The sequence below is a fragment of the Psittacula echo genome, assembly GCF_963264785.1.
Source record: "Psittacula echo genome assembly, chromosome: 4".
Lineage (NCBI taxonomy): Eukaryota > Metazoa > Chordata > Aves > Psittaciformes > Psittacidae > Psittacula > Psittacula echo.
This window is the reverse complement of record NC_137738.1, coordinates 25943870-25971847: the sequence shown is the minus strand read 5'-3', so window position 1 is coordinate 25971847 and position 27978 is coordinate 25943870. Positions and strand designations below refer to the sequence as shown.

At 37.8% G+C, this 27978-nt stretch overlaps 1 protein-coding gene across 2 annotated transcripts in view; it reads right to left on the bottom strand.

Moving 5' to 3' along the window:
- Positions 1 to 27978, bottom strand: part of PLD5 (phospholipase D family member 5) — a gene marked incomplete at both ends in the record, with an annotated part of 176081 nt that overhangs the window by 106769 nt on the left and 41334 nt on the right. Inside the window, one exon of one of the 2 annotated variants that reach the window (XM_080615994.1) lies at positions 2262 to 2398. In XM_080615994.1, the coding sequence (XP_080472120.1) occupies positions 2262 to 2398 (137 nt within the window). Of the gene's footprint in view, positions 1 to 2254; positions 2399 to 27978 lie in introns of those variants that run through there. The other variant, XM_080615995.1, reaches the window with a different exon arrangement.

Sequence of the window (27978 nt, the reverse complement as noted above, 5' to 3'; positions counted from 1 at the left end):
ACTTGAATCACCCTGTGAAAGGCACCTTAAAATAGAACTGGGATCTGAGATCACTTTTATCACTGTAAATGCAGACCAATTTAATTAGCTCCTACTTTTAAAGCTGGATTTACTCCCAGGCTCCTATAACAGTCCAGGTGAGACGAGTGAAACACACCAACCAAGAAAAAGCTAAGCAAAGGTGAGAAGTCTTTGGAAAGGCAGATGGGTGTAACCCATACAAAGAGACAATCTCTTAGGCTTGGATAAAATAATATCTTGGTTTTCCATAGCACTGTACATTGCCCCCATTCTGAATTTTTTTACCATTTGGAGAATACAAAGTAAAGAAGCCTAAGTTTTTCACTGACTAGGCCTGTGTAGCCAAAGAGAACAAAAAGGGAGCCATTAGTTGATACAACTAAGAGGAAAACATGGTGCAGTAGTTGTTGCGTGTGCTGAAGTTGTGTGCAGCACTCAGAAGCCAATGAGCAGAAAAACTTTCCCCTCATCTGACCTAGTTCTGTCAAAGATTCACACACGGAGATAGTGGGTGTAAAGGTGATACATGCAGTATCTTCAAAAATTTTGGAAGGCAACAACTCATGGTGAAGAAAACCCAAGACCCTGATGGGGAGAGGCAGGCTAGTTGAAAAAAATGTAGAAAATGCAGACAAGATACCAGAAGGCTGCCCAGAACTGTAGGCATACAAAAGAGTGAACAGATTAGGGCCAAGCCATTTTGCAAAAGCAAAACAATGTTGAGGAAAAACAAAAAACGGTGCCAGAAGGATGGCTGGCTTTAGGGCAAAGCTACCTGAGGCTTCAGGCGTGTCCTGTTTGAAAGGAGCTACAGAGTTAAAGAGTCAACCCCCTCGAAGAAAAAAAAAAAAAAAAAGAAATAAAGGCAGCAGCATGTAAAAAATACTGCAAAAATCCAATATTACTGCAAAACCATAATCCAGTTTGCTGGATTGTGAATTGCTGCTGACTGCACTGTGACAAGGCAACATAAAAGGGTTTTTACACCAAATCAACAAGGAATAGCAGAAATAAGAAGACTGTTCTCCTTATGTCAAAGAAACATTACTATTTCATTAGATTATTGTAAAAAATACATATAAATTATGTCCAAATCACTACATACCCAGCCACTGGTAGCTTGGTTGACTCTGTACCAACAACGGAACAGGTGGCCCAGGAAGGCTGTGGAGTCCATACTTGGAGCTACACAAAGTCCAACATTGCACATCCTCAAGCAAGCTGCTGTAGCTAATCCTGCTCTGAGCAGGGTCATGGACTGGAGGATGCCCCTTCCCACTCCAGAAATTCCCTGATTAGATTACAATGGATTTCTGAGAAGTTATTTAAGGATGCCTGTTTTTTCCCTCAAAATGAATCAGAGAGGGTGCTCTATATACAAGAAAAAGCCATGGGGAAAAAAACAAACCAAAACAACAACAAAGAAACAAAAAAAACAAACCAAAAGCAATACACTTGTGAATAAAGCCTGCAAACGTTTGTTGAATCAGCTTTACTGGTGGACAGAAGGTGACATTGGACAACACCATGCAGGAGAAGCATTGGTCATCACTGATGAACAGATTCATGAAGGAACCTGATAGTGAGGAGCAGCAAAATGAACTTCAGAGTCTGGAAATGAAAGGTCCCAAAAATCTCATCACCTACTGAAATCTAAAGTTAAAAGATACACACAACTGTGGAGGTGTCAGAGGCAAATCTTAACCCAACATAGCCAATGCTCCAGTCTTTCTGACCATATTACTAATTTTCTTCACAGTTTCTAGGCAAGCAACTGTGTCTCTTAGGGGAGTGCAAAAAACAGGAATATATAAAAGGTCCACCTATATAAAAGGAACCCCTATATAAAAGGAACATTACTCTAAGGTCAATAGAGGTCAGTGACCTTCCTGAAGAAAAAAGAAAGCAGCTCTTGATGAAAGACAGACATGACAGAATTGGGAACTACACGAGCCACCTCAGTACTCATTTACTGGAGTTTAATGGGCTTTGACCCAGGCTTACAAAATAATTGTACTAACACAAGGGTCTTGCTCAAAACACACCACCAAAAATAACTTCAAAAAGTGTGCTGTATTTTGTCACACAAACTTCCAAAGCCAGAAATTCAAAATGAGAAACTATTTCTTCCTTTTACCTACTCTTTTCAATTACAGGACTATGGTAATTACTACATGCTATTGTAACACACAAATGTTCTTATCCACCCCAAAAGAGAAGTTTTGTTTGTTACCTCTTACCGACAGTTATTTTGACAGTTCTTTTCTGAGAGTCCATCCTCATCTTCTCCCATAATATCCACTGCCGAAAATATCAGTGCAACCAGAATTGCAAAGCAGCATACCAGTGCAAAGATCACAATGCATCTTTGCTGGGACTGAAAGAGATTAAGATTAAAAAAAGTTTTAATGGTGTGAGCACATTCCAGTCAATGACCTGAGACTCTAAATCTTTTACATAAGATCTAAAATTCTTTGAAGATCTTACTGCCATAGCTGTCAACATGAAGCACACCTCAGGATGAAAACACTCTCAAAACTGTCCTTCATGTATCACCTTGAGATGTATTTTAAATCTCTGAGACTCTGTTAAATAATTCATGTCACAAATAAGATCCATAATTCAAACTGTTTTCTGTTTGTAACACAAGGAAAGCATTGTGCATTAAAATAATGATTCTTACATTAACTACGTATTTTCTGATTGAGCCCCACAGGTAAAGTATGTACTTAGGATGGCAGTCAAAAGTCTTGAGAGTTTTGTTGTGTTTGGCTGAAATAAAACATGTCATTGCAAACAGAATGAAGAGCAAAGACCTTTTTTTATTGCTACACAAAGTAACTGACATTGTTACTATGACTGTCACAGTAACTGAGACACTTTGGCAAGACCTTGCGCTGCAGTACTTATAAGGAAAAATAATTCACAGATGATAGATGGGATTGAAGGAAAAAATGGGAGACTGTTGCTTAGTATGATAGGCAATGCCCTCTGCATCAATGCCCTCTGCATCAATGCACTCGTCATCTGCATCTTAATAATCTCAGATTAAATATTAAAACACAGCACAGCACTATTTTATTCTACAATATGAAATCCTTTGGTACTAAATCAGATGCTGTCATGTAGAGCCACAGATAAAGGTGAAACCTCCTACAGACAATCTCCTGGCATGCAATTTACATAGCTGCATGAAAGTGTATTTTATTCTGAAACCAAATATTCAAATAAATATAATGTGTGCAAAAAACCACACTATAAATAAAAATATAAAAGTCTAACTTCTGTTGCCATAGTTATTTTCTTAATTTTAATTATCACTCTGTAATTAAAATGTCATATAAAGAAGAAAAGGTTTATAAAGGATTGGGTAAGTAAGAAAGTAGGAAAACTGTAAGGGAAATAAAGCAATGTCATCTTTGCAGCTGAAAAGAAACTTCATAGTATTTGCATTGCTCCTGACATTTTGTTTAAGATATAATAAGTTTCAGTGTAATAGGAACATTTTCCCATATACATAAAAAAACTTTTTAAAATAGGCTTCCAAAACTTGCAAACTAGTGCACATCCCAGAAGAAACAAGTTCATGCCTTTCAGAACAAACCAGATATAAGCACTTTATTTCAGTTTGTGAAAGTCTAAAATGCAACAAACAACTCCTTCAAAAAAACAGGAACAAATATTCAGACATCTGGTGAGAAATTAATCCTTTTACCCAACTGTAACACAGAATAAGCTGCTTAGGTTATAGGCATATTTTAAATGCAATGCATATTAGACACTTTATACAGCGTGCTTTCTAATAAATTACCTAAAATCTTACAAGAATGCAGCATATGAAAGTCATCTTCAACCATTTACAAGGACTGTTTTTGAAACAAATAAATTTTGAAACAGTTTTTTTTTCTGATGCTAGGTATAATCATGGCAACATATAAAAAGAATTAGAAATTACTGCATTTGGGTGTCCAGAACTAAGGCTGCACAGTAGAACTTAAGAGAAAAATGTTAAAACATTGCCTTGTTGCCTCATACTACTGGCAAGACAAACTGTCAAAGATAAGACGTATTCAGATCTGGGACACTGCTTTATGCCATTTCTTCATCAGGAGGGCTAGCACTCTTGCCAAGATGATCGTTGCCTCATGTAGTTTTTTACGGTTTTGTAAGTGAATTTGCAGAAACTGACGCAGCTTCTTCCGAGCACTGAGCATATCACCATGGCAGCAACATAGCAAAGCTACTTCCATACCAGAGAGTCAAACAGAGCTGGGGCTTGTTCTCAAGCCCCTAAGAGCAGGGGATGTGATCCAGCATGGCTTGCAACACTAGTATTCCTTTTCCTCCCAAACCAGGAAAACTACAGCCATTCTACTCACTGGGAATAGTCCCAAGTCCATATTTGGGGGATAATTGTAATTATAAGCATCCTAGCTGCCACTCAGTATAAATTACTTTATGCCATTCCTCTGGTGAATAACTCCCACCTTCTTTGCTGTGTGAACAACTAGAGAGAGCTAAAGGGTCACTGGACCAGCAGGAACCACAGTAGCCTTAAAGGCTGGGCCAGCACACATGGAGGCAGCAAGAGATGTTTCATTAAAAGAAGGCCACCGTACCTCTACCATACATGTCATAAGTCATAAAACAGCCCTACAGCCCTTTCAACTGGCTTAAAATTTAAGGCCAAAAGCTATATAAAATCTAAAGTGTATCACAAGGAGAGGAAAAGAAAAAAAAAAAAACCACAACAAAACAACAACAATAAAAAAGGCAGATGCAACAGATGCCTTAAGTTTCTTTAATACCAGAAAATTTAATGGCAGCAATTCCTAGTGGTTTATGTTCCAGGAACATGGAAAGTGGAGGCCAACATAATTCTGAATGGAGCCTCTAATCTAGCTTTAAATCCTGTTCCACATAAATTTGGAGAACATATTCAAGATTTCTTGACTTCTGTGTTGCAGTTGAAATTTGTATAAGGTGTAAATCCTTGTTATGTAGAGTTTGTCAAGCTCTGCAGTTTGACTGACTGCTTCTCACTAGGAGCGGCACATAGTACCACTAGTAAGACCACTGCTAATATACCAGCACCAAAATACAGAACTGCACAAATCTAATTTACTGCACTCATTCACACAGATCGTTTATAATTACACATTTGTCTTTGACAGTTGTAATAGATTAATTATTTCACATACAGCTTAACAGCATGATTACAAATAGCGTAGGGGGCCTTTTAAAGCCACACACAGAAAACCAGAACAATATCAAAGGGTGAGAATAGTATTTTTTCTCTGAACTAAGGATAGTAAAAAAATATTAAATAAATCAAAACTAAACCTCCAAGTTTGCGATTCTCCACCTGTACATTTTTAATCACAGGTCTGAGGGGCCAGGTAAAGACTATTTTTTAAAAAATCATACAGATTACTAAAGAGGACTTTGAATGGTTTTACAGTTCATCGTCAAATTCTTCTCCTGAGTGGTTATTTTTCGATCGCTTTTAAATCTATATATGACATTAGAAATAAGAATTTGAATATTGCTTAGATTCAAATTGATGTTTATATTAGAAAATAAATAATAATAATAAAACTACGGGCATCAAACAAGACTTCTGAGCCTTTTGTTTGACAATGGTAATAAATCTTACTTTTCATGCACTAATGCCAAACTCCAGGCAATTTTCTAATAGGCTTTTTTTAATTAAAATAGATTAGAACAGACCATAACACTGTTCATGTTCACGCGTCATCCATGTTTGCATCTCTGTGTGTGTGCATGTGCAAGTAACAGCAGGTTTCTTGAAAGCATTCAGAGTAGAAGAGCTCATGCCATAGACAGACCAGAAGAAATCTGTTAGATTTGCTCCTCAGACTCTTGCATCGGTGGGCTCAGGCAGTCCGACTGCTTGGTGCTATGCTGTTCCGTATCCCCTTGACAACTGGGATCCCTCAGAGGTATCCTCCTTCTTCCTTCAGCAAATGCCTGAAGAACTCTTTGTGTGTTTAAGCTTTCTTAATTACAGAATACAGGATTTCTCCAGCTTATGTAGTCCATCTATCTACATACATGGTTAATTTATACAAATATTACTTCTAACGTATATTTGCCTAACCTGTACCTAAAAATCTCCCATTGAAAGGGATCCTACAGTCTCTTCAGGCAATCCATCCTTGGTGTTAGTACCTTATCGATGCCTAACTTAAGTCTCTTATGCTGCAATATATTCCCTTTCCAACTTGGTCACAATGGAGAACAGAGTATTTCATTCTTTCCTACTCCAGATTCTTACATATTTGAAGATTATTAGAGATACTAAGAGGCCTGGGCCCAGAACATCTACTAGGTTGACTGCACCTGTCAGAGGACAACCTGAGATTTTACTCTTAACAGCATGGAGAACTCTCTATTGTGAACCCAGAAATTCTGTTACATGAGAGAAAGATTTCTTCAGATGTTATGGAAGATTGGGAACTTCTGCAGGAACAAGGACTATAAAAATGCTGCCATTTTCCATTTCATGAGCAAAATGAATTTCTTTCACCTGCCTCATCTATCTTACATAATATCTACATTAAAATAAATCCAACAAAACAATGTATTTACTAAAATAAAGCATGGTTATTTTTTATGCTGTTATACCCCCAGATAGATAGTGAAAAAAAGAACAGAAGCTGCACCATGGGAATGCAGTGCAGTATTATTCACACCTAATTTTAATCTCAGAAGGACCCTTTCTGTTTGTTTATTATTAAGAAAAAAGATAGTCTATGTCAGCTAAGGTTGCATCAGAGTCTGTGATACCCAAGCAAAATTGAAAAAGAGAGCAAGAAAGAAAAAGGCCTCCGTCTTTACTGCACTCCCATTGCTCAAATGCTGTTAAGAACACTTCAATGGTCCATAAAGCTTTCATTTTCTTCACAAACAATAGGTATCTCAGTGACACACTAAATTTAATCAGGAATTTAGTTTTCCCTCAATATAGTACAAAAATGTCCTTCTCTCCCCAAACAGGAACCGTGAAATTGCAATGCTGCATCTACTGAGAAAACTGAGCACATAAAAACAAAACGTATCATGGTTATGAACTAGTTCTTTATTCTTATACCTATTTAAGAACACAGGATGTAATATTTATACGTACAGCATACTAATAGGGTTCACACCCACCTGTCAGAACCACAGAGGTTCTAAGAGGTAGGTTTTCACATCTGCCATGAGTAGCCTGCTCTTTCCTGCAACACACCTGAACACCAGTGTGAGAACAAAAGCGCTCATCTTCAACACTAGCAACCTGTTCAACACCTCTAAAAATTCTGCTTACAACTAGGGTTTTATGTCATGCTACAGCACATTCACCAAAGAAAGCAAGGAACTGGACTTCAAGAATTAATAATCATTCTTGGGTTAAACTTGATTCTTTAAATCATTATGTGTGTTTATTAGAGAAAAAACACTGCTATAAAGACTGTTTTCCATTAATCTGGAATTTATATACAGTAATAATTTTCATTGAATCCTTAAACCTCCCAGCTAGGATTATTAATGTAAATCAACACTTAATTCCTACTAAACAAAAAAGGGAAGGAACTGATCCAATAGTTCTGAGATAAGTTAAATATTTTCAAATTGGCTGGGCCTAGAGAGCTTCATGCTTGGGTGTTTAGAGTACTGGCTAAGGCTAACAAAGAACTTTAAGCCCTTACCTATGAAAACAGATGAGCTCGAGTGAAGTATCAAAAGACTGGAAAAGCAAAGATGTTACTCATATTTAAGAAAAAAAGTTGGGCAAGCAATAGAAATCAAGAAATTATAGAATCATAGAACGGTTAGCACTGGAAAGGACCTTAAGATCCCCTAGTTCCAACCACCTGCCATGGGCAGGGATGCCTCACACTAAACCACATAGACCAAGGCTCTGTCCAACCTGGCCTTGAACACTGACAGGGATGGAGCATTTACCACTTCTTTAGGCAATCTGTTTCAGTGCCTCACAACCCTCACAATAAAGAACTTCTTCCTTATATCTAACCTGAACTTCCCCTGTTTAAATTTGAACCCATTACCCCCTTGTCCTATCACTACAGTTCTCTGGCATCCTTGTAGGCCCCCTTCAGATACTGGAAGGCTGCCATGAGGTCTCCAAGCAGCCTTCTCTTCTCCAGGCTGAACAGCCACAACTTTCTCTGCCTGTCTTCATACGGGAGGTGCTCCAACCCCTTAACATCCTCGTGGCCCTCCTCTGGACTTGCTCCATCAGATCTATGTCCTTCTTCTGTTGAGGACACCAGAACTGCACACATAATATTGTAACTTCAATCTCTAGAAAATACTTGAACAAGTAACAAAGCCATTATATGTAAACTCCTAGTAGATAAGAAATTGTAAAGAAAAAGTCATACCAATCAATTTTGATTTCCATCTTTCCTAGTCATGAGCACTGTTATCCTGCTAGAGAAGCTGAAAGTAACATATTTTGAACTCTAGTAAAAACCTTCTCACAAAGCACAGAAACTACGTCCAAACTGTAACAGGAGAGGTGTAAAGCTGGTTGGAATATGCTCATTGAAAAAATGTGAGGAGAATCAGAGGACTCTGCTGTGTACCTGGTTTTGTTCATGTCTTCATTAATAATCTAAATTATGGACTAGAAATGAAATGTGCCTATTAAGTTTTCCATTAAAACCAAAGCAGCACAAATCAAAAGCATACTGGAACACTAGTTTTACTTTTCAAAATACTCTTGACAATTTAGGTGGTGTGTTGAGAAAAATGGGTTAAAATTCAATTAAGGAAAAAAGCTACCAGCAGGTAGGAGCAAACAATTGCACAAATAATGGAACTGAGAAAACATTAGGAAATAGGATAAGCAAAATGATTAAAAAGTTGCAGCAGATGCTCTAGGAAGACAGAACAAAAATGTGTAGGAGTCAGTAGTTTGGGGAGAAGAACTATGACCAAGAGGTACAAAGTCATCAAAAAAAATCAGATATAGCAAAGGAAAAATTATTATTCACCAAGCGCCATAATACCAGAAAGAGGGGATATTTACTGAAACTTGTAGGAGTTAAGTTTCAAAAAGATACAGTACTTTTTTAATGAAGTGGATATAGAGCATCAGGAATTTGTTGCCACAGGAGGCTGTGAAAGCAAACAGCAGCAGGTTTAAAAAGAGATTAGACAAAGCCTTCGAAAACATGTCCAGAACAGATGCTAGAGAAAACAGGCAGGGATGTGCCCCCTAATAGGTTAATGGGGGACATGCTATTGCCACTGTTAGGCATAGAGTCCAGGACTAGATATGCCACGGGTCTGAGCTGTAGAATGCGTTTTCTACATTCTTAAATAGTTTTCTTTTTCCACAGAAGAACCCATGAGTTACAGCAGAGTACAACCTGAACATGAATCTACTGTGTCACACTGTTGTGTTGACTTAGTTCTCTACATCCTGGTAAAACACCTGTACTGTGTATGAGGCAAAAATAATCCTTAGCCTCTACTTCAAATTGGCATATTTTGTCCACCTTTCAAGACTGCATGGAGACAGTTTAGAGAAAAATCAACAGTAAATATTTAGTCCTGTAGTTACTCACAGAAAGAAGGGAATCAACAGTTAATTCTCCAAACAACATTCTTTAATGTTGGTGTCTTCCAAGCGAACAAGGCATATGAAACAAGGTCTGCTCAGCAGTCCTTGGCTGCCAGTTTCTTTTGAATCTGTATTTGAAAGAAAGATTTATAAATATGTAATTATCTCAGACATACAAAATCCAGTATGTAGATAGGCTTAGCTGAGGAAGACCAAAATTAGCACCTCTACCGAGGGAAAGATGGTCCAGAGTTTTGCCTTCCAGCACACACATAGCTCAGCACCATGCAGCTTCATGGATATAGGAATGGGAGCAATCACTGCCATGGTGGCATACAGAGGGGCTGTGGGCCCTCATCACACACCCACAGTGAAGCAGCTGCATTGGTTTCACTGCCAACTGAACAAACATTTGATCCAACAGATCAGGCATATAACACATCGATAGAAACGTTACTATAAATAGAAAACCAATAAACTACTTTGAAAGAAATCCAAGGCTTTATGGGTTACTTATCTGAGCTGCCTCCACACAAAGCACTATATTACAGAAAGCTATTAACAGTCAGAATATGAGCTGTATGAGAAAATATGGTTTCCAGCACATGACCAACTAACCTCTAATGCATTTTGTTGAGCAGAATTGGCAGAAAAGGAGGAGAGAAAAGCCTGAATACATTTAAGTGTTCATGTGCCATTTCCGTGAAATTGGGCCCTAACTTCTTCACATGATGTATCGACAATCTTCAGCATAATGTAAGACAGTATTAGAGTTCGGCAATGCCAAAAAAAGGCCCTTGTGTACACTAAAAATAACAGTCTACTCAAATCCAGTGTCTCCTGCAAGAAAACCATTGAACAATCTGAACCCGGCCTGAGCAACCAATTCAGAATACTATTAAAAAATCTTTAGTAAAAACCACAGTAAATCGTATTTCTATATCCTGATATCTCTTTACACATCTTTAAGCCTGGACCCTCTAGTTAAAGACTCTTACCATAGCTAACATTAGACTCATTACTCCTCCAGGAATTTTAGAAGGAAAAGATAGAAGAGGTAGAAAGGATGTGATACAGAAAGATATAAGGAAAAAGGTAAAAAAAAATCAGATTAGCACTTGAAAGTCTACAAAATAGAAATCTGCAGCTAAAAATAGTGTTACACATATACAAATACAGTACTTAATTTTATATGTTAGATCTTTTATGTCAGGCAAGAGACTTTCTACCATACAACTTCAGTTCACAAATATAACTAAAATCTGAACTCAGCCCTCTTCAGAAACCAGGTGAAGCACAGCAAACAATCACTGAGCAAACAAACATTTAAAGGTCCATCATTTCCCATGAAGAACTGCATCCTATAAGGCAGCATTTTGAGAAAGAAAGTAATTAACGCATCAAGATGCAAGCTATTTTGTACACGGCAGAACAGTACATTTAAAATCAGTTAGAATCACTGGAGGACAGCAGGCTGGGGGGATCTAGCAGATAATACAAAGACTGGCCTACAGTCCACAAGTCCAGGTACCAGCAGGCTCTGTGGTTGTCTGACCTCCTGCAGAAAATATACTTTGCAGTTTTACACCCTTTATGTATCACTCTGGAGTCTACAGCATAGCAGACCAGGCAGTTAGAAAGCTCTACTTTTCTAGTGGCTCTACTTTTCTCCACACTTACTTTAAATTTTATGTTGAGAGTCTTAAGTCCTAATGGAAGACCGGACTGAAACACCAGAACCTGTACAATTCAGAATCATCCATGAACACTAAACAGGAAGCTGAAGTAACCTGCCATTGCATCTGCCTGTAGCCTGCAATACTCTTGTTTTCATAATTAACAGAAAAAAAAATAATAATCTACATTACTACCATCTTTTCCACACTGTTTATGCAGAAATTCTATTTTTCTGACCCATGAGTTTCTTAACTCTCCTCTGGAATGAACAGTTCACTGTACTGTGCTGTGGCTGTCACATTTAGCACTGCAACATCAAAGAATTTGAGGCTGAAGGGATCAGCAAATGTTGGGCAGTTATTTTTTTGCACACACAATGAACTTTTATGTGCAAAGTACCTTTCAAGAGAAAATATAGCAAGCCTAACAATATCTGTGTAAGTATGTATATGACAGATCACTGTATATCATTTTGGCATCCAAAAACACCTAAGCATCTCTGTGGGTCTTACTCATATTTGTGCCATGTTCCCTGAAATCAGTGAGCATTTGGAATGTAGATTCAGGTTCCAGGACCATTATTAAGCATCTAAATTTTTTTTTATGTGTGTGTATATATATACATGAAAGATGTATATTTACACACACAGGTGCCCCATATATATTTATAATGACTTTAATCAACCAACACAAGTACTTTTTTAAGTCACAAGGAAAAATGGGTAGTATTTAGATATGTTTATCTGCAAAGTCAGACCAGACTATACACATACAAATACACTTATATCATACTTGTGATCTCTAATTTACAAATGGTAATGCCTCTGTTTAAAGAAACTATGTTTAAAAGTAACTATAGTTTATTTTAGTACTTTAGTAACTGGAAAACAAATACTACTGACATAGTTAAGTAACCTGAAACTTGCTGATAGCACAGCATCAACTACAAATACATATTTCTTTCAAGATAGTGTTTTACCTAATGATGCTGTTAATAAGGCTTTAAGATGAAATAAATGAAATATAAAAATCCTGCACAATTTTTTTCCCCAGTGTTTGCATATATTACTGTTGGCACATTCAATGACCATATGTACAGACAGCTCAAGCTTCTTGCTTTCACTGTTTTTCCAAGAGTCTTCCAAGAAGAGACAAGACCACAACCACCACCACCACCAAAAATAAAAATAAGAAATTGTGGCTAGTGGCACATAAATGCCATCAGAGAGGCTGTCACACAAATTTGAGCTCAAGTACAGTTCTGCAGCAGAACAAACTCACCACTCTACCTGGAGCATGTTTTTTCTTAGCCAAATTAACAAAGCAAAATATATTACCTTCAAGTATTTCCACTGAGCTTTAAGCATTTAATCCTGCAATTGGGAGAGACTAACAGCACATGTGCCGTCAATTACAGCAAAATCACATTAAGTTCCCATAAAGCAATCATTCTACAATCAAAGGCAGGTGGTACATCTGAATCTGGAGGTACTAACTTAGTTTGTTAGATGATTTGGCAGTTTCCCTTTCATAAAGTATAAAAAGCAATTAAGATGATTTCAAATTATTATTATTATTATTATTTTTAAGAATTTGCTTTTACTCATTCTGGTGAGACAAACTTATGGAAAAATTTTTAACAGCACTGTTCTAAATTGACAGAAGTTCGTGAAATAAAATTATCTTACATGGGAAGCATTTCTTTTTAGCTCATTGTGAATTTCTAACTACACTCTGAGTACACACTGAACTAATAGATTTGCCATTGGGCCAAGCAAGTTAATGTCATTGTCACAGACAGCACAGCTAATGTGACACTCACAATAGAAATTATATTCTAATGTAAAGAGAGAGAAAGGAAAATAAAGAGAGGCTTATGATCTCAGCTAATCAGAGATAAAAAGGTAAACTAGTTAATTATAGTGATTAAGTCTATCATATATGCTTTCTTTCTTATGATAGACTTCAGAGGTAATTTAGTTACCATGTTTTTTATCTTATAGAATTCTATGTTTTAATTAAATTGCAGTATTCATAACTTCTATACCTTAAGTAATTCTACTTGGTGGATAATTCCTTTACTGGCTGGAGAATATGTGGCATTACAAGTAACGATGGAACTGCTGTATTTACTTTGGCTTCTGGGAACTAAAAACTATAAAATAAAACTTATCTCTACTATCACTTTTAGAAATAGGAAACAAAGAATTTTGACTCAGATAATTCCTTGCCTGCCCAATGCTTCAAAGAAATTCTCTATATCAAGATCCCTGCATTTCTGCAGAAAAGGAACAAGAGAAAAAACTCCCTTCCTGGCATCTTACGCTTGTCTATGATTCCATATGAAACAGTGAACAGAGAACTGAAGAGTGGGATGTGACCAAGAGCAGCACTATCTCCTACCCTGCATTCAAATCTCCAACATGAAGACAGGCTGGAAGATTCACTTTTGCATGTATCCCCGAAAGACAGGTGCCTCTCCTTGTCAGAGACCCCAGGGCTCCGCTTTGCTCACTTTTCTCTGACCAAGAGACAGTTCTTCCAGTTTTTGTTTTGTGTGTGTGTTTTTGTTTTGTATTTGTTTGGAGGTTTTTGTTTGTTTGTGGTTGTTCTTTTGTTTTTAAAATGAAAGCACCTCCTAGCAAAGCAGGAATAGAAAAAAAAAAATCAATTTGTCAAAGTTTTCAGTGACTGGAATGTCTGTTGCTACCAATTTGTAATAATTGTTAATAATAAACCTTAGCCTCATTAATTTAAAAGCATTTAGTCAGCAAGGCTTTCCTGGAATCACAACAAAATAACAAAGATTTTAATATTTACAGTGAGAATAAATTTATAAGCATGCATGAATATATAACAAGGAAACAAAACACAAAAGGCGTACCAAGATAAAAAAAAGTCAAGAATCAAATAAATCAGCCCTTTAAAACCTCCAGTCTTTTACTTTACCATCATCTCTTTCTGTATGAGTCTGTTAGTGTTCTCAGTGTAGCCTATTGTTGGAGTTATTTTTCCTACCCCTAGTGGAGTTGACACACACCATTATGCATTGAGGAGATAAAGAGAAGAGGATGAAGTAAGCAGGCCAAAGTGAATTGTTCCTGGATGTCCTCCTCTTTCACTGTTCCAATCATACTCAACCTTTCCTCCTTCCCTGCTCCACACCAAAGAGCAAAATAATTCATCATTATCATGTTCTCACTCCCACTACCAAGCCCCCTCTCTATTCTGCCATCTTACATGTTTCTCTCTTCATCTGGTGTAGAGAAGAGTCCACAAAAATGACATCAGATTTCAAAACCAGCAGAAGATAACAGGTATCTTGAGGGCAGGACAGAAAATTCAGCACCAGCAGGATCTAGGTAGGGTCAAAGAGATTAGTTTCCTAGAGAGTGCTGCAACCATGGTCCTACACCAGCAGAGTGCAAAACTACTCTACTCTGACTGACTTTTCACCTCCTGTTGGAATTATCTGATACCTCTTCCACTAGCAGCCCTTCTTGTGGGGCCTTATCTCCATATTCGTAAGGTTAGAATCCCTGTGTTATGTTGGGATATGAAGGAGTCAGAGCTTTTATCCTCTTCGTTTTCTTATTTACTGGCTTTATGGCAAGGGGTTTATCCTACTCAATTTTTAGTCTAATATTATAGTATCATTCTACTGAATTGGGATCATTACCTATTGGTCTATTATCTAGTCAAAATATTTGTTTTAGTTTTCCTACTCTGTTTATTTAAGCAATAAATTATGTTTTAAAATAATTTCCAAAACTTTCTACATAATCTGTGAGCATTGTAACTGACTGAGCATACATAAAAAATACAATAAAATTGTCAGCTTGGCTTCCTATTTTCTATTTTATCTTTGATTTTTTTTTCTTTGCATCTAATTGAAAATCCAGATAATACAAAGCCCATTTACATAAAACAATTTTGCTTTAGTAGGTTGCAGAAAAGCTGCTTTTCCCTTCAACCCATCAACAATTTTCATGACACCTGACTTGAAAATCTCTACCTTTCTATTACTTATCATTTAAGTCAACCAATGGTTTTAGAAGTTACTGAGAAGGAAAAAGATGCCAGCACATGAATATGCGTATTTATACACACAGCCGTTACAAGTCTGTTTAATGGGAAAACAGTCCTAAACATTAAATATATCCAATATGTATGATTTTTTTAAAAAAAATAAGAAGATCCATACAGGTACCTGGCTATTCCCATGAAAACCATCAAGTGTTCTGACCCGAGTTTTTGTCTAGCTTTATTAATGTTTTAAATTAGGTATTCACTACTGGTTATTTTAATCATTGCTAATTTGGAATTTTAATCATTCTGTAAAATAAAACATGGAATGAAACTACTGTGAAGATCTGTCTTCTCTGTCGTCTTATTCTCAGTTCTGTAGAAAAGAATCCCAATAAAGTAAAACAAGCAAAAGAGATGAAGACGAACCTTGAATACAAAATAGCCACACAGCAATTTGATATGGTGGAGGCACATATCCCTCACTGATGTTTCAATGTTCTTGATAGGAGAGGAAGTGTATTGCACCTCACTAACAGAAGTGATGAACAGAGAAAGTGCCAGCAAAGAGAAAGTGCCAAAGAGTGTCACTAAACATTATCACCTTTCATCCTACTCTGAAGTCCAATATTTTTCTGAAGCTTTTTCTTTTCTTTTTTGACAACAAATTTCATTGGGAATACTGTCTTAGGAGGAAAAGAAACTAAATTATTTGGAATACAAGCCTCTTAGGACAGACTATAAACCCAGGAAAATTGTTTTGGGAGAGATTTCTGAGAAATCTTAGTCTCAGGATGACAGTCTCATGCCCACTCTAAAAATAACAATATTTTATTAGAAGCTCTCTTTCAAAGTAGACATTTTGTAAAGCTCTATAATATTCACACAGACATCCGGCATTTCACCTTCCGTATTTCCAGAAATCTTCGATAATAAGGTTCTAGAGGTCTCAAAATATGGAAATCTGCTCATTTCTCAGTAAGTAGCAAAATGCTAATTAATTGCTAGCATTTTTGAAGTAATCTGAGATATGTAGATCTTACACTGTCATATTATACTGATTTGTATTTTAAGTTTTCTCATGAAAGCAATATCTGTAAAACTCATTCACATGTGAAAACAAGCTTAGAGTATAAATAATTTTTGTATGCATTGCTGAAGGCTGAAATGTATTTCACATGAATAAAAACCAATAGTGTTTATTTTGTATTCTGGTAAAGTAATACATGAAATTCAAGTAAAATTAGGTACACATTTGCTTTCTGAATGTATAACATTTTAACAAGTATAATTTTAAGCAACGTACATGGATACTCTACCACTCAGAAATTACATAGGTAATATAGGTTGATAACATTTCCAGATGATGTGTGTCACCATGTGGCCCTGTACATACTTGTTAAGAGAACAGAGGTTCTCACAATTCTCCTTACATGCCTTATGCATAGGGAATCTGTAAGCCTAATGGCAACAGGCTTGCTCTTCTTAGTTTCCTATCCATTAGTAAAGAAAAATCAATAAAATATCCAGTGGTATAGATATGCTATGTATGTCCTTCTTCCAGATCACATTCCAAATGAATCTGATTATTTCTGAGATAATATACATTATCAGAAACAAGACAAAACAGACTTACTATAGAAGCTATGTTAAATGCTGTGCATGTGCTCATACTATTATGTGATTGATACTCCAGGTTCATGTTTACATAGACTTTATTTTTAAATTGCAGGTATTAATTCCCATATTAATCTACAAAGAGTTTTACACAAAACTAGTTAGAGAACACACTGCTTACAAACTAAAAAGTGTAATTTTGTTTGTTGACTGACATGCAGTGAATGATAGTCAAGCAAATGAATTGGTATCTTTGCTGGCATTTATAAGAAATATGCACATATATATGCTCTACAAAGCTTATTTCTGGGCAAACGCCACTGTACATCATAAGCATAGAATAGCAGTTCCCAAACTTTCTGGGTCACTGAAACACTGCCAGACCTCAAGAGCTGTAATAAGAAACCGCAACTACTTATCAACAAATAGCAATTGCAATAAAGATGAAGTAAACAGCAATATTTAATACACTTCAGTCATCAGCTAAAGATCATCTACCATAAGTTTTGTAGATCATCAATGCTGTCCAGACTACATACTACAAAACTTTACAGACAGAGCAAGCCTTATGATCTGGGTTCAAAGTTACCTTTTCCTATAGTGGAGAGGTATGGGTAAGATGCAGAGACCACACTCAAACCCAACTCTCCAAATGTACAGAAGAGATAATTGGAATATGTGTTCTCAATATAAAGCAAAAGACAATATTTTGTAGCAGCTTTGAGCTAAAGACGTGTGTATGCATACATTATAGCATATGTATGCTAAATATACAAATATAACGTATGCTAAAAACGACAAATGTTTTACAGTGAGTTTACCAAATGAGCCAACACTTGTTACTGTTTAGTAAGGAGTTACTGGAGAGAGTGTTGCTCTGAAATATTATCCTTATCCACTGAAGAGCCATCAAGCTTGCTAGCATATTCCAACTTAAATCTTATGTTCCCCATTTTTATACAATGGCAAACTTCCCATCTGCTCCTGTCCTTCTCTACTCCTCACCTTTCTTTCATACTGCACTGGCTACTGGCTTTGAACAAACTACTGTGTATAACCATTTTGACACTGTCTTTACAAGGAATAAGGATTGACTCTACCTTCAAAAAGCATACATAATTAATTGTTTCTATATTGCCAAAGCCAAAAATCCACTTTGACTGAAAATGTGATAAATTTCTTTCAAATCATAAACCTTTTGCCCTTCTCTTTCAAGGGGCATTAAAATGCAGACTATAATCATGTAAAAGTCACTCATTCAAAACAACCTTTTCAGGGACAATATGCACTTCATTGTTTAAAACCTTTGCCTTTTCTTCAGTTCATTCTGTCTGGCTGTGAAAACACCAGTTCCCTATGGACCTAAAGGTATAATTAGATACGTGCCTAAGCCAAAACTCATTCACTTCACTGAGTTCAAATTCATATCTTGCCAACGGCATAAAACTGTTGCTGTAATCTAACACATTCATTTTGTGATGTTCAAAATGTACAGCCAGGTAGCAACCTCATACCTCAAGCACTTCTGTTTAGCATGGTTCTCTGCCAGACAAACCTCTTTGATCTCATTTTGAGATTACCCGGAATATATAAAGAAATATTATTATATATGGTATAAAGTCATCAGCTTGATTTATACTATGAAAACAAGAGTCTTGATCAAAATTTAATAGATGATTCAAAGCATCCGGTACCTTATTTACATATATTACCCTATTTTGTATTACCAAAAGGACATGGCTAAGACTTTTTCACGGATCTGTAATTTTCTTTGTCCGTTTCTTCTGTGCCATTCTCTAAAGGCCCTTCCACAAAATGAAACAGTTTTAAATTTTGTCCATCTTATGACAATTATGCTCCTCTATAGGACACACTAAGTGGCAAGACCTCACTCTTTGTCTGCTAGGACTGCAAGGCTGGATTTGTTTCTAAAACTTAGCTTTGTGCTCAGCTGCTGAGCTTTTTACTGAGAAAAAATGAACAACCTTAACAAAGTATGACAGTGACTTATTTTTCTGTTTTTAGTTCTTTTGTGTGTTCTATTTTCATATACATACTTCTAAAATAACCTTACTATGTTCACTGACTTTCAAAATTTGCACTTACACAAACATGAACAGAATTTGGCTCCTCTTCTTAGCTACCCCATGGCTGACAACTTCTACAAAGTTATTTAGTAGAAATTAAAAAGTTTAAATACATGTCATTCTGATATATCTGCTTCTTGCATGGCTTTCAGCTTAGTCCTTACATAAAAAAAAAAAAAAAAAAATGGGTATTCTGGAAACTAACCTTGCTGTCTGAACTACATACTAATAATTTTGTAATAAAATCTTGTTACTTTCAGAAAAATTATTACAAAGCTAAAAATTTTTGCCTAAGCAACACAGACATTATGTTTTTAAACATGGGGGGAAAGAAAATACTAGTTTCTATGCAAACCTGAGGCTTACAATCAAACTGTAATTTGGGATGTGCATTCTCCAGAACCCTACAACATTCAAGAAAGCTTGTGCTTCTTTCTTATTAGTTGGTAGAGACATTGCCGATATCTTCCTGATGACATTATCGTGTAGGGTGATACAGTGAAAGAAGTTTCTGAGAAAGGGAGGAAAATAATCCAAATCCTGCTGAAAGCTGGTTTTTTGCCATAAAACGGAGTAAGATCAAGGGACCTGCACAGGAGATTCAATTTTTGGGAATAAAATGGCAAGATGGACGTCGCCAAATCCCCACAAATGTGATCAACAAAATAACAGCAATGTCTCCACCAACTAATAAGAAAGAAACACAAGCTTTCTTGGGTGCTGTGGGGTTCTGGAGAATGCACATCCCAAATTACAGTTTGATTGTAAGCCCTCTCTATCATGTGACCCAGAAGAATGATTTTAAATGGGGCCCTGAGCAACAACAAGCCTTTGAGCAAATTAAACGTGAGATAGTTCATGCAGTAGCCCTTGGACCAGTCCTGACCAGGCCAGATGTAAAAAATGCACTGTACACCGCAGCTGGGGAGAATGGTCCTACCTGGAGCCTCTGGCAGAAAGCTCCAGGGGAGATTCGAGGTCAACCCCTCGGTTTTTGGAGTCAGGGATACAAAGGATCTGAGGCCAGCTATACCCCAACTGAGAAAGATACTGGCAGCCTATGAAGGGGTTCGAGCTGCTTCGGAATTGATTGGCACTGAAGCACAGCTCCTCCTGGCACCTCGGTTGCCCGTTCTGGGTTGGATGTTCAAAGGCAGGGTCTCATCTACACATCATGCAACCGATACGACATGGAGTAAATGGGCTGCACTAATTACACAACAAGCTCGAATAGGAAATCCCAGTCGTCCAGGCATTCTAGAAGTCATCATGGACTGGCCAGAGGGCAAAGATTTTGGAATGTCACCAGAGGAGGAGATGGTGCGTGCTGAAGAGGCCCCATGTTGGGCACCAAAAAGAACTGTCATGGTTTAAGCCCAGACGGCAACCCAGAACCACGCAGTCGCTCGCTCACTCCCCCCAGGTCCTGGAGGGATGGGGAGGAGAATTAGAAGACTGTAACTCCCATGGGTTGAGATAAGAACAGTCCAGTAACTAAGGTATAACACAAACTATTACTGCTACCACCAATAATAAAGATAAGGGAAATAACAAAAGGAGAGAATACAACCGCTCACCACCCACCAACCGATACCTAGCCCGACCGGAGCAGTGATTTCGCCCTTCTGGGTAACTGCCCCAGTTTATATACTGGGCATGACATGCTGTGGTATGGAATACCTCTTTGGCTAGTTTGGGTCAGGTGTCCTGGCTCTGCTTCCTCCCGGCTTCCCCTCCTTCCTGGTAGAGCATGAGACTCAGAAAGTCCTTGGTCAGAGTAAGCATTACTGAGCAGCAACTAAAATCATCCATGTTATCAGCGCTGTTCTCAGGCTGAAAGTCAAAAACACAGCACTGTGCCAGCTACTAAGAAGGAGAAAAATGACTGCTACTGCTGAACCCAGGACACCTGAGTAGCAAAAACTGAAGGAGATTAATCAGCAACTTATAAATACAAGAAATATATTTGTACTTATACAGAGATCCCTCCAAGGACACTAAACCTATCTGCAATAGCTGCAGAAATTACTATATTCCCTTCATGATGTTTGGTAGCTGTGCAAATTACTTTGTAGATGGCAATGATGGCAGTTTCTCTCTTTACTACATAAGAATGGTCTTAGACACTTGTCGTGGTTTAAGCCCAGGCCGTAAATCAGAACCATGCAGTCCACTACCCCCCCCACCTTTCTTCCCTCCGCTTCTGGAGGGACAGGGAGGAGAATCAAAAGAATGTAACTCCCATGGGTTGAGATAAGAACAGTTTAATAACTAAGGTATAACACAAATCACTACTGCTACCACCAATAGTAATAATGATAAAGGAAATAACAAGGAAGAGAATACAACCGCTCACCAACCGGTACCTCGCCCCCACCCCGCAGTGATCCAGCCCTTCCGGGCCCTCTCAATTCTACATCCTGGGCACGACGTGCTGTGGTATGGAATACCTCTTTGGCTAGTTTGGGTCAGGTGTCCTGTCCCTGCTTCCTCCCGGCTTCTCCTCCTCCCTGGCAGAGCATGAGACTCTCAAAGTCCTTGGTCAGTCTAAACATCGGTGTTATCAGCTCTGTTCCCAGGCGGAAAGTCAAAACACAGCACTGCACCAGTAGAAAAAATGACTGCTACTGCTAAACCAGGACAACACTGTAAATGGCTACTTGACAAAAAGTATCTTTTAACTTTTTCAGCTCAATGCAAGAATTTTCCAATGCTCATTCTCTGTTAGACAATCACAACTCTTCCCATAGAACACTGAAAGAAAGCACAGGCAAACTTCTTAACTAAAGATTTACAACACGTTTGAAAGAAAAAAGAAATTATCTGCAGGTAGGAAAAAAAATCAAAGCCAAAAATTAGTGTAAAAAGATTTGCTGTTGCTATCTTTTTATTTCACCTTACATAAGCACAGGGCAGAACACAGCAGGTGATTTAATAGGTGTTTAAAATACTGTAACTAATGGTTTGGATGGTATTCTTTTTGAAAAGCAATACTTCTCTCCAGCCTCTGTGTTGTCAAACTTCAGCTGGTCTACCATAAAGATAGCAAACTACTTCAAGGAGGGTACCTAACGTGCAGGCAAACAAGGGCACCCTGCTGTGGCAACAGGGGAAGAGGATGGGCCTAACCTATTCCAAGCGCTGGAATGGCTACAAGGCAACACTAAAATACCATCAAAATGAATTGATGCTCACTAGATGATGGCATTAAAAAGGCAGCTGAGGATAATGAGGTTGCATAAATTGTTTAAGGCCACTTTTCTCAGCAGCAATCTTGGCATATTGTGCAAGGTGGTGAAACCTGGGCTGGCAGACAGCAGGCTGTATGCAACAGCCACTGCTGCTAAGAAAAAATTCTTAATTTTTTAGTATTTCTCCAAGGTACACACAGAGCCAGAAACCACAGTCAGTGGTTCTGTTAATGCAATATTGCAGGATCCAAACTGCCCTTTTCAGCCTCTCTGGCAGAAAAAAGGGAACAGAATGAGGAAGGTCTATGCGGTGAAGACAGGAAAGGAAGACTAGAGTTGAAGCTCACCCAACAGAGTGATAAAACAGAAGAATTCAAATGAAATATAAAAAGACAAATACCACAAAAAAAAAACCAAAAAAAAACCAAAAAAAAAAAAAAAAAAAAAAAAAAAAAAAAACCAACAAAAACAACCCACAACACTGATATCTGATGCTAAGTTGCCCTGAAAATGATACATTGACTCACATGCTAATCTAGCAAAAAACCTAGAAAGTCATGCTTGCACCATAATGCCACCCAGGGTGAGTGTTCCAGCACTATCATAATAACTACAGTACTTGTGCTCACCCTGCGTGGCCTTGATGTTAGACCAGGGAGCATAATGAAGAAAAAAAAATTGCTGTCATGGAGCATCTGGTACTCAGAAGCCCTTTCCATAGTGAAGCTATGCACAAATTCCTTTTATCTTTTTTCCTTTTATCTGATATAGCCAAGGAATAAAACCCAATCTTGTCATATAATAATGGTAGTATATTTTGCTCTTTCTTCTGTAATATTATCTTTTTGCTACAACTCACTGATTCTCCCTCAATTTCAGCAAGTTCCCTACCTCATCTTTGAAAAGATGTCTTTGCACCGGAGAACAAAGATGCATTCTGACTTTGTAGCATGCCCCGACACCTTCACTCAAAAAAACGGGGAAGCTTCAGGATGTTCTACAAAAATCTTTTGACTGCTGTCAGAAGTGTCAGAAAACAACTTCAAAGTCCCCTGAGAATATGGGAGGATGCCAAAACCAGATGGAGAGGTAGAAGCCACTTACATCTACTCTTTTAAATTGTCTTCATTTTCAACAAGCACTCAGACTTTCATTAGTTTTAGCGTGTCCCAGCACATGACCATAGCAAATAGCTTACTATGGCTTTTATTATGAATTATTCCACCTATAACACCATTTAAAAACCTATGCAGCTATGACACCTGATTCCAAAATACCCGTTCAATATTAAAACACTCCCTGCTGACTCCAGGAAGATCTCCCTCCCTTCTTCTACCTGAAGCATTTCCCTCTGGCTTTGTTTATGAAGGTACATAGAGTTTTACCTCCTCTTGAATGCTACACTAAGTCCTCCCTCTGCTGTAAGAGTCTTATTACACCACCAGTCACATTTACATATTATTAATTACTATTTCAGACAGTTAATAAATGCATTGAAGATACACATAGATAGCACAGAGACTTAGCATACCAGGACCACAGAAGAATTTCCTCTTTCATTTTAGCCTCCTGGTCCCAACCCCTACAAACATTATAATTTCTATTCTTATTATAACTCTGAAAAATGCACGGAGACTTGGGTAGTTTGTTAAGTAAAGATCTTTTAATTCAGGGAGTTCTGAACATTGTAAGCTAACAAAAGCACTGTTGAGCTAAACATTAAAGAAATGGTAATCCAACAAAACCACTTTTATACCCATCAATAAAAAAATATCAAAAATAATATGTAAAATCACATCAGTGCATCACTGAATAATCTAATACAGTAGCAATTTTCTAAGGTCAAGGTTTTGTCCTCCAGCATTAGCAAGTGCACTTGAGTAAACACTCCTTTCATTGTTCATTTTCTTAGCTTTGTGACAATTATCCTAGTGAAGAGACATTTAGCTGATCACACAAAGTAAACAAGGCAAACAAAGGCAAGAAATTGCAGTAGGACCCTGATGCTGAGTGACTGGATGGTACCCAAAAGTTATATAGCTGCATTTACCAAAGTGCACATAAGCGCATGTGACATTTCTGACTTAAATTGCCTCAAAATTATTTTTAAACCAAGTATTCCCACTATTGCACTATTACTATAAGTAAGATCATAGTTATAGGGTATAACCTTATGCAAAGCTCAACTCCGTGTCTGGATGTCAAACAGGAAAACTGAGTTACCAGAAAGGGAACATAACACCAAAGTATTTCTTCACATTGTGAATTTTTATACATTTGTGTGTGCCCACAACCTGAAAGCCATGTGCAATTCTGGACCACACATTTCAAAAATCACAGAACAGCTGAAGAGGTACAGAGAAAGGTAAAAAGCACAATCAAAGTCTAGTTTGTTTTATATAAAGAAAGATCAAATAAACTGATAGTCTTCAGGTTGGAAAAAGAAATGATTAAGGGAGGGAAGTGACAGAACTATAAATTTGTAAGCGGCATGGAAAAGATGACTAAGAAACAGTTATTCACTGTCCCTTCCAACAAAAACATTAGAGGGCATAAACTGATTATGTTGGCAAGTTCAAAACGAACAGGAAACGGTGCTCTTCCACACAAGGCATTGTTAAACTGTGCTTTCCACACAAGGCACTGTTAATCTATGGACACAGGGACACCATAGATGTTAGAAGCTAACATAGATTTAAAGATGGATTCCTTTTGATTTTCTTCCTGAATGGAGAAAAGCTCTGGGAACTAGTAAAGACAAAAATACCAACTCCAGTAACTGGAAATTATAATTGAGTCTATTTTCTTCCCTTTTTGCCAGGCTCCTGTCAGAGATAGGCTGGCTAGATGTTCAGCATGAACAATACAGCTACACTTGTGTTACTGGTACACATTTCCTGAAGAACTCTGGCTAAACACTCTAGACTGTATTTCAATGAATTACTGATGTAAGACACACTAACTGCTCAAAGTTAGTAACATATTCACTTATAAGACAAAATGCCAATGCTGAATGTCAACCACTTGTATTTTCTTTCGAGTTCAACAGCTTCGAGGGACAAAACAGACAACAGTACACACATCACTAAGGAAATACTCATGTAGCACAGGTGGTAGCAGGGCCATGAAGTCACCCAACAGGCATTAGAGGTCCACGCCAGACCCCACAGCTCCCTGCACCTGCCCACAGATCAGAATGCCATGTTAGCTCTCGGGTATCTCAGTTTCTGCCCCAGCAGTGCCGGTCTCCAGCTCCCCAAGGCCCTGCCCTGTTATGGGCTCTGCATGGCCACCTGCACCCCAATGTCTAGCACCAGGGCTTCCCCCTGGCTGCCCTCCTCCATGGATGGGCAGTGGTGCTAGCCACCAGGTCCCACTCTGGCAGCCCCACAGGGAGCCCCTGCTCCTAGTGGACACTGTTCCCCAGGGAGGCCCCTGGTCCACATGGTGCCCTGGCCAATGGTGCCCAAGGCACAAAGCAGCGTACACCTCCCATAGGTAAGTAAAGGTACTCCTGGAGAAGCATGAGGAAAAGAATTTTACTGCAGTTGTTGCCCCTCAAAATCTGCACCAAAGGACGACCTCACTGATCACAATTTTTAGGGGTGTGCCTAACACAGGGAGGTTACTGCATTGTACACAGGCTGTCACTGGTGACAGAAGGGTCTCAGCTGCTTATGCTTAGAGACCCAGAGTTGGCACTTCTGACCCTGTGTTACCTACCCTAATGTTTTAGTGAAGAATGACCATACAATGTGATTCTGTATCTATTTAACTTAAAACACATCAACAAAATCATGCAACTTTTGTGTCCATCACAGTAAATCATGTTTTCAATTTGAACTTCCTTGCACTTACCGTAACTTCAGTGTGTATGTGTAATAACCTCTTAGACTTTTTATGAGCCTAAACTCTCGCCATCCTAGAGACTGTCATTGGATTATCTATTCTGAAGGACTTTTTCAAGGTTTCTTTTTTCTTGCACAACAAGTTGTACATTCAACTGCCAGCCTTATCTAGTCACCATTACAAAGGAGATGTATCACTTGAAAAAAATTAAACCTTTAGGCTGTTCAGTAAGTTTTATTCATGGTACAGGAGAAGGAAGACTGAGACGTTCCTTTGCATTAATCTTCAAAAATTTAAGGCCATTTGTACTTGGATTTATGACAGTAATAACCTACCTGTGTTGCTTGGGTTTATTAAAATTAATGACTCCAATAAAAACAACAGCAACAGTTGCATATAAAAAGCATCGATATTAATTCAGAAAACTGGCTCCCATGTTAAAAAATAAAGCCAACATTAACACTGTCTGTAGCGATGCTAACAACATCCTATTCAATCTATCAAAAAAGTAACGCTATCAATCTAAACACAGTTCATAATGTACCAGCCCTAGCCTTCAGAGGCATAAATTTTCCGTTTATTATAGTACAAGACCCTGGAGCTCCCCAGTGCCACATGCTGCCACATGCTTTGTGTCAAAGCACAGCTTCCAGATAGCAACTATCTGGATTCATGAAGACAGTAGCTTGATTTTCTACTTGCTTTTTATCTTAAGAATTTTGTCAAGAAAAAGTAGTGCTTGTCTAGCATATGAACAGCTCATATATCTGTGGAGTTATGTGATTTCCTATGCATATATTTCTCATAAACACAAGCAGCAATGAAAATAAGTCTTCGTAACTGCATACACAAAGGTACTGAGTATTTTGGATATACAGCCTGCTCCTCTTTCTCAAATAATACTGCAGGATAAACTAATTCTGGCAGTACTTCACAGCCACCCAAGATGTCTAGTCCTCAGAATTATCTCTGTTTTGCCTTTATAACACATGTTACTAATTTGGGTTTTGTTTGTTTTTAATACACTCTGACTATAACAAAAGGTGGCGATACTCATCACCACTGGGGAACAAACAAAAGTAAAAAAGATAGGTTTCAAGCTCCCTGAGTTGATACAATTATGAACAATATCTATGACTCTCTGTAAATAGGACAGATCATACACTCAATGCCAGTGAGTGAAGCAAGATCTAGTGAATTTAATAGAACTGGCACAAGATTCACTATGCTGATACTATTAAAGTAAATAAAAAGGTTCTGCTGGTCCCACTGGAAACTTGCCAAAGCTGCAATTGATAAAGGTTTCTACTAAACAGAATTAACAACTAATAAAACACATTGGGAATATAACTGTCATCACCATCTTATGGCAGGTAAAACGTGTCTGTATGTGGTTGGCCAACACAGAAACGAATACAGGCAATCAATTCCAGCTGGGCAACTTCTGGCTATTTCTTTGGCCAGTCTCAATAAATTAGACAATAATCTAGTCTCTTCTGAAATTTGACAGCACTCTCATGCTCTAAATCTACTCTTTTTCCTCCTTATTCAGATTTGAGAGGCTTGCAGTGAACAAACCAGCTAGCAGTAAAAATACACAACCTATATCTATTCTGTGAATAATTTAGAGTTTACCCGGCCATGATCCCAGGACCACAGAGCCAGCTATGTAAAAACAAACAAACAAACAAAAAAACCCGAGTTATTCAAAGATAAAAAAAGAATTAAAACTTACAGATCAGCTGACACCAGTAAAACAAGGTTCACTAGCTTTCAAAATTTGAAAATTTTTACAGTGTTAGGAAGCAGGATCTCAATCCTGATTTATAAATACATTCTAACATCTCTGTAACAGACCCACATTCCTTACACCTACAAATGCAAATCCACTATGGTTTTTTTACTTACTGGTTCT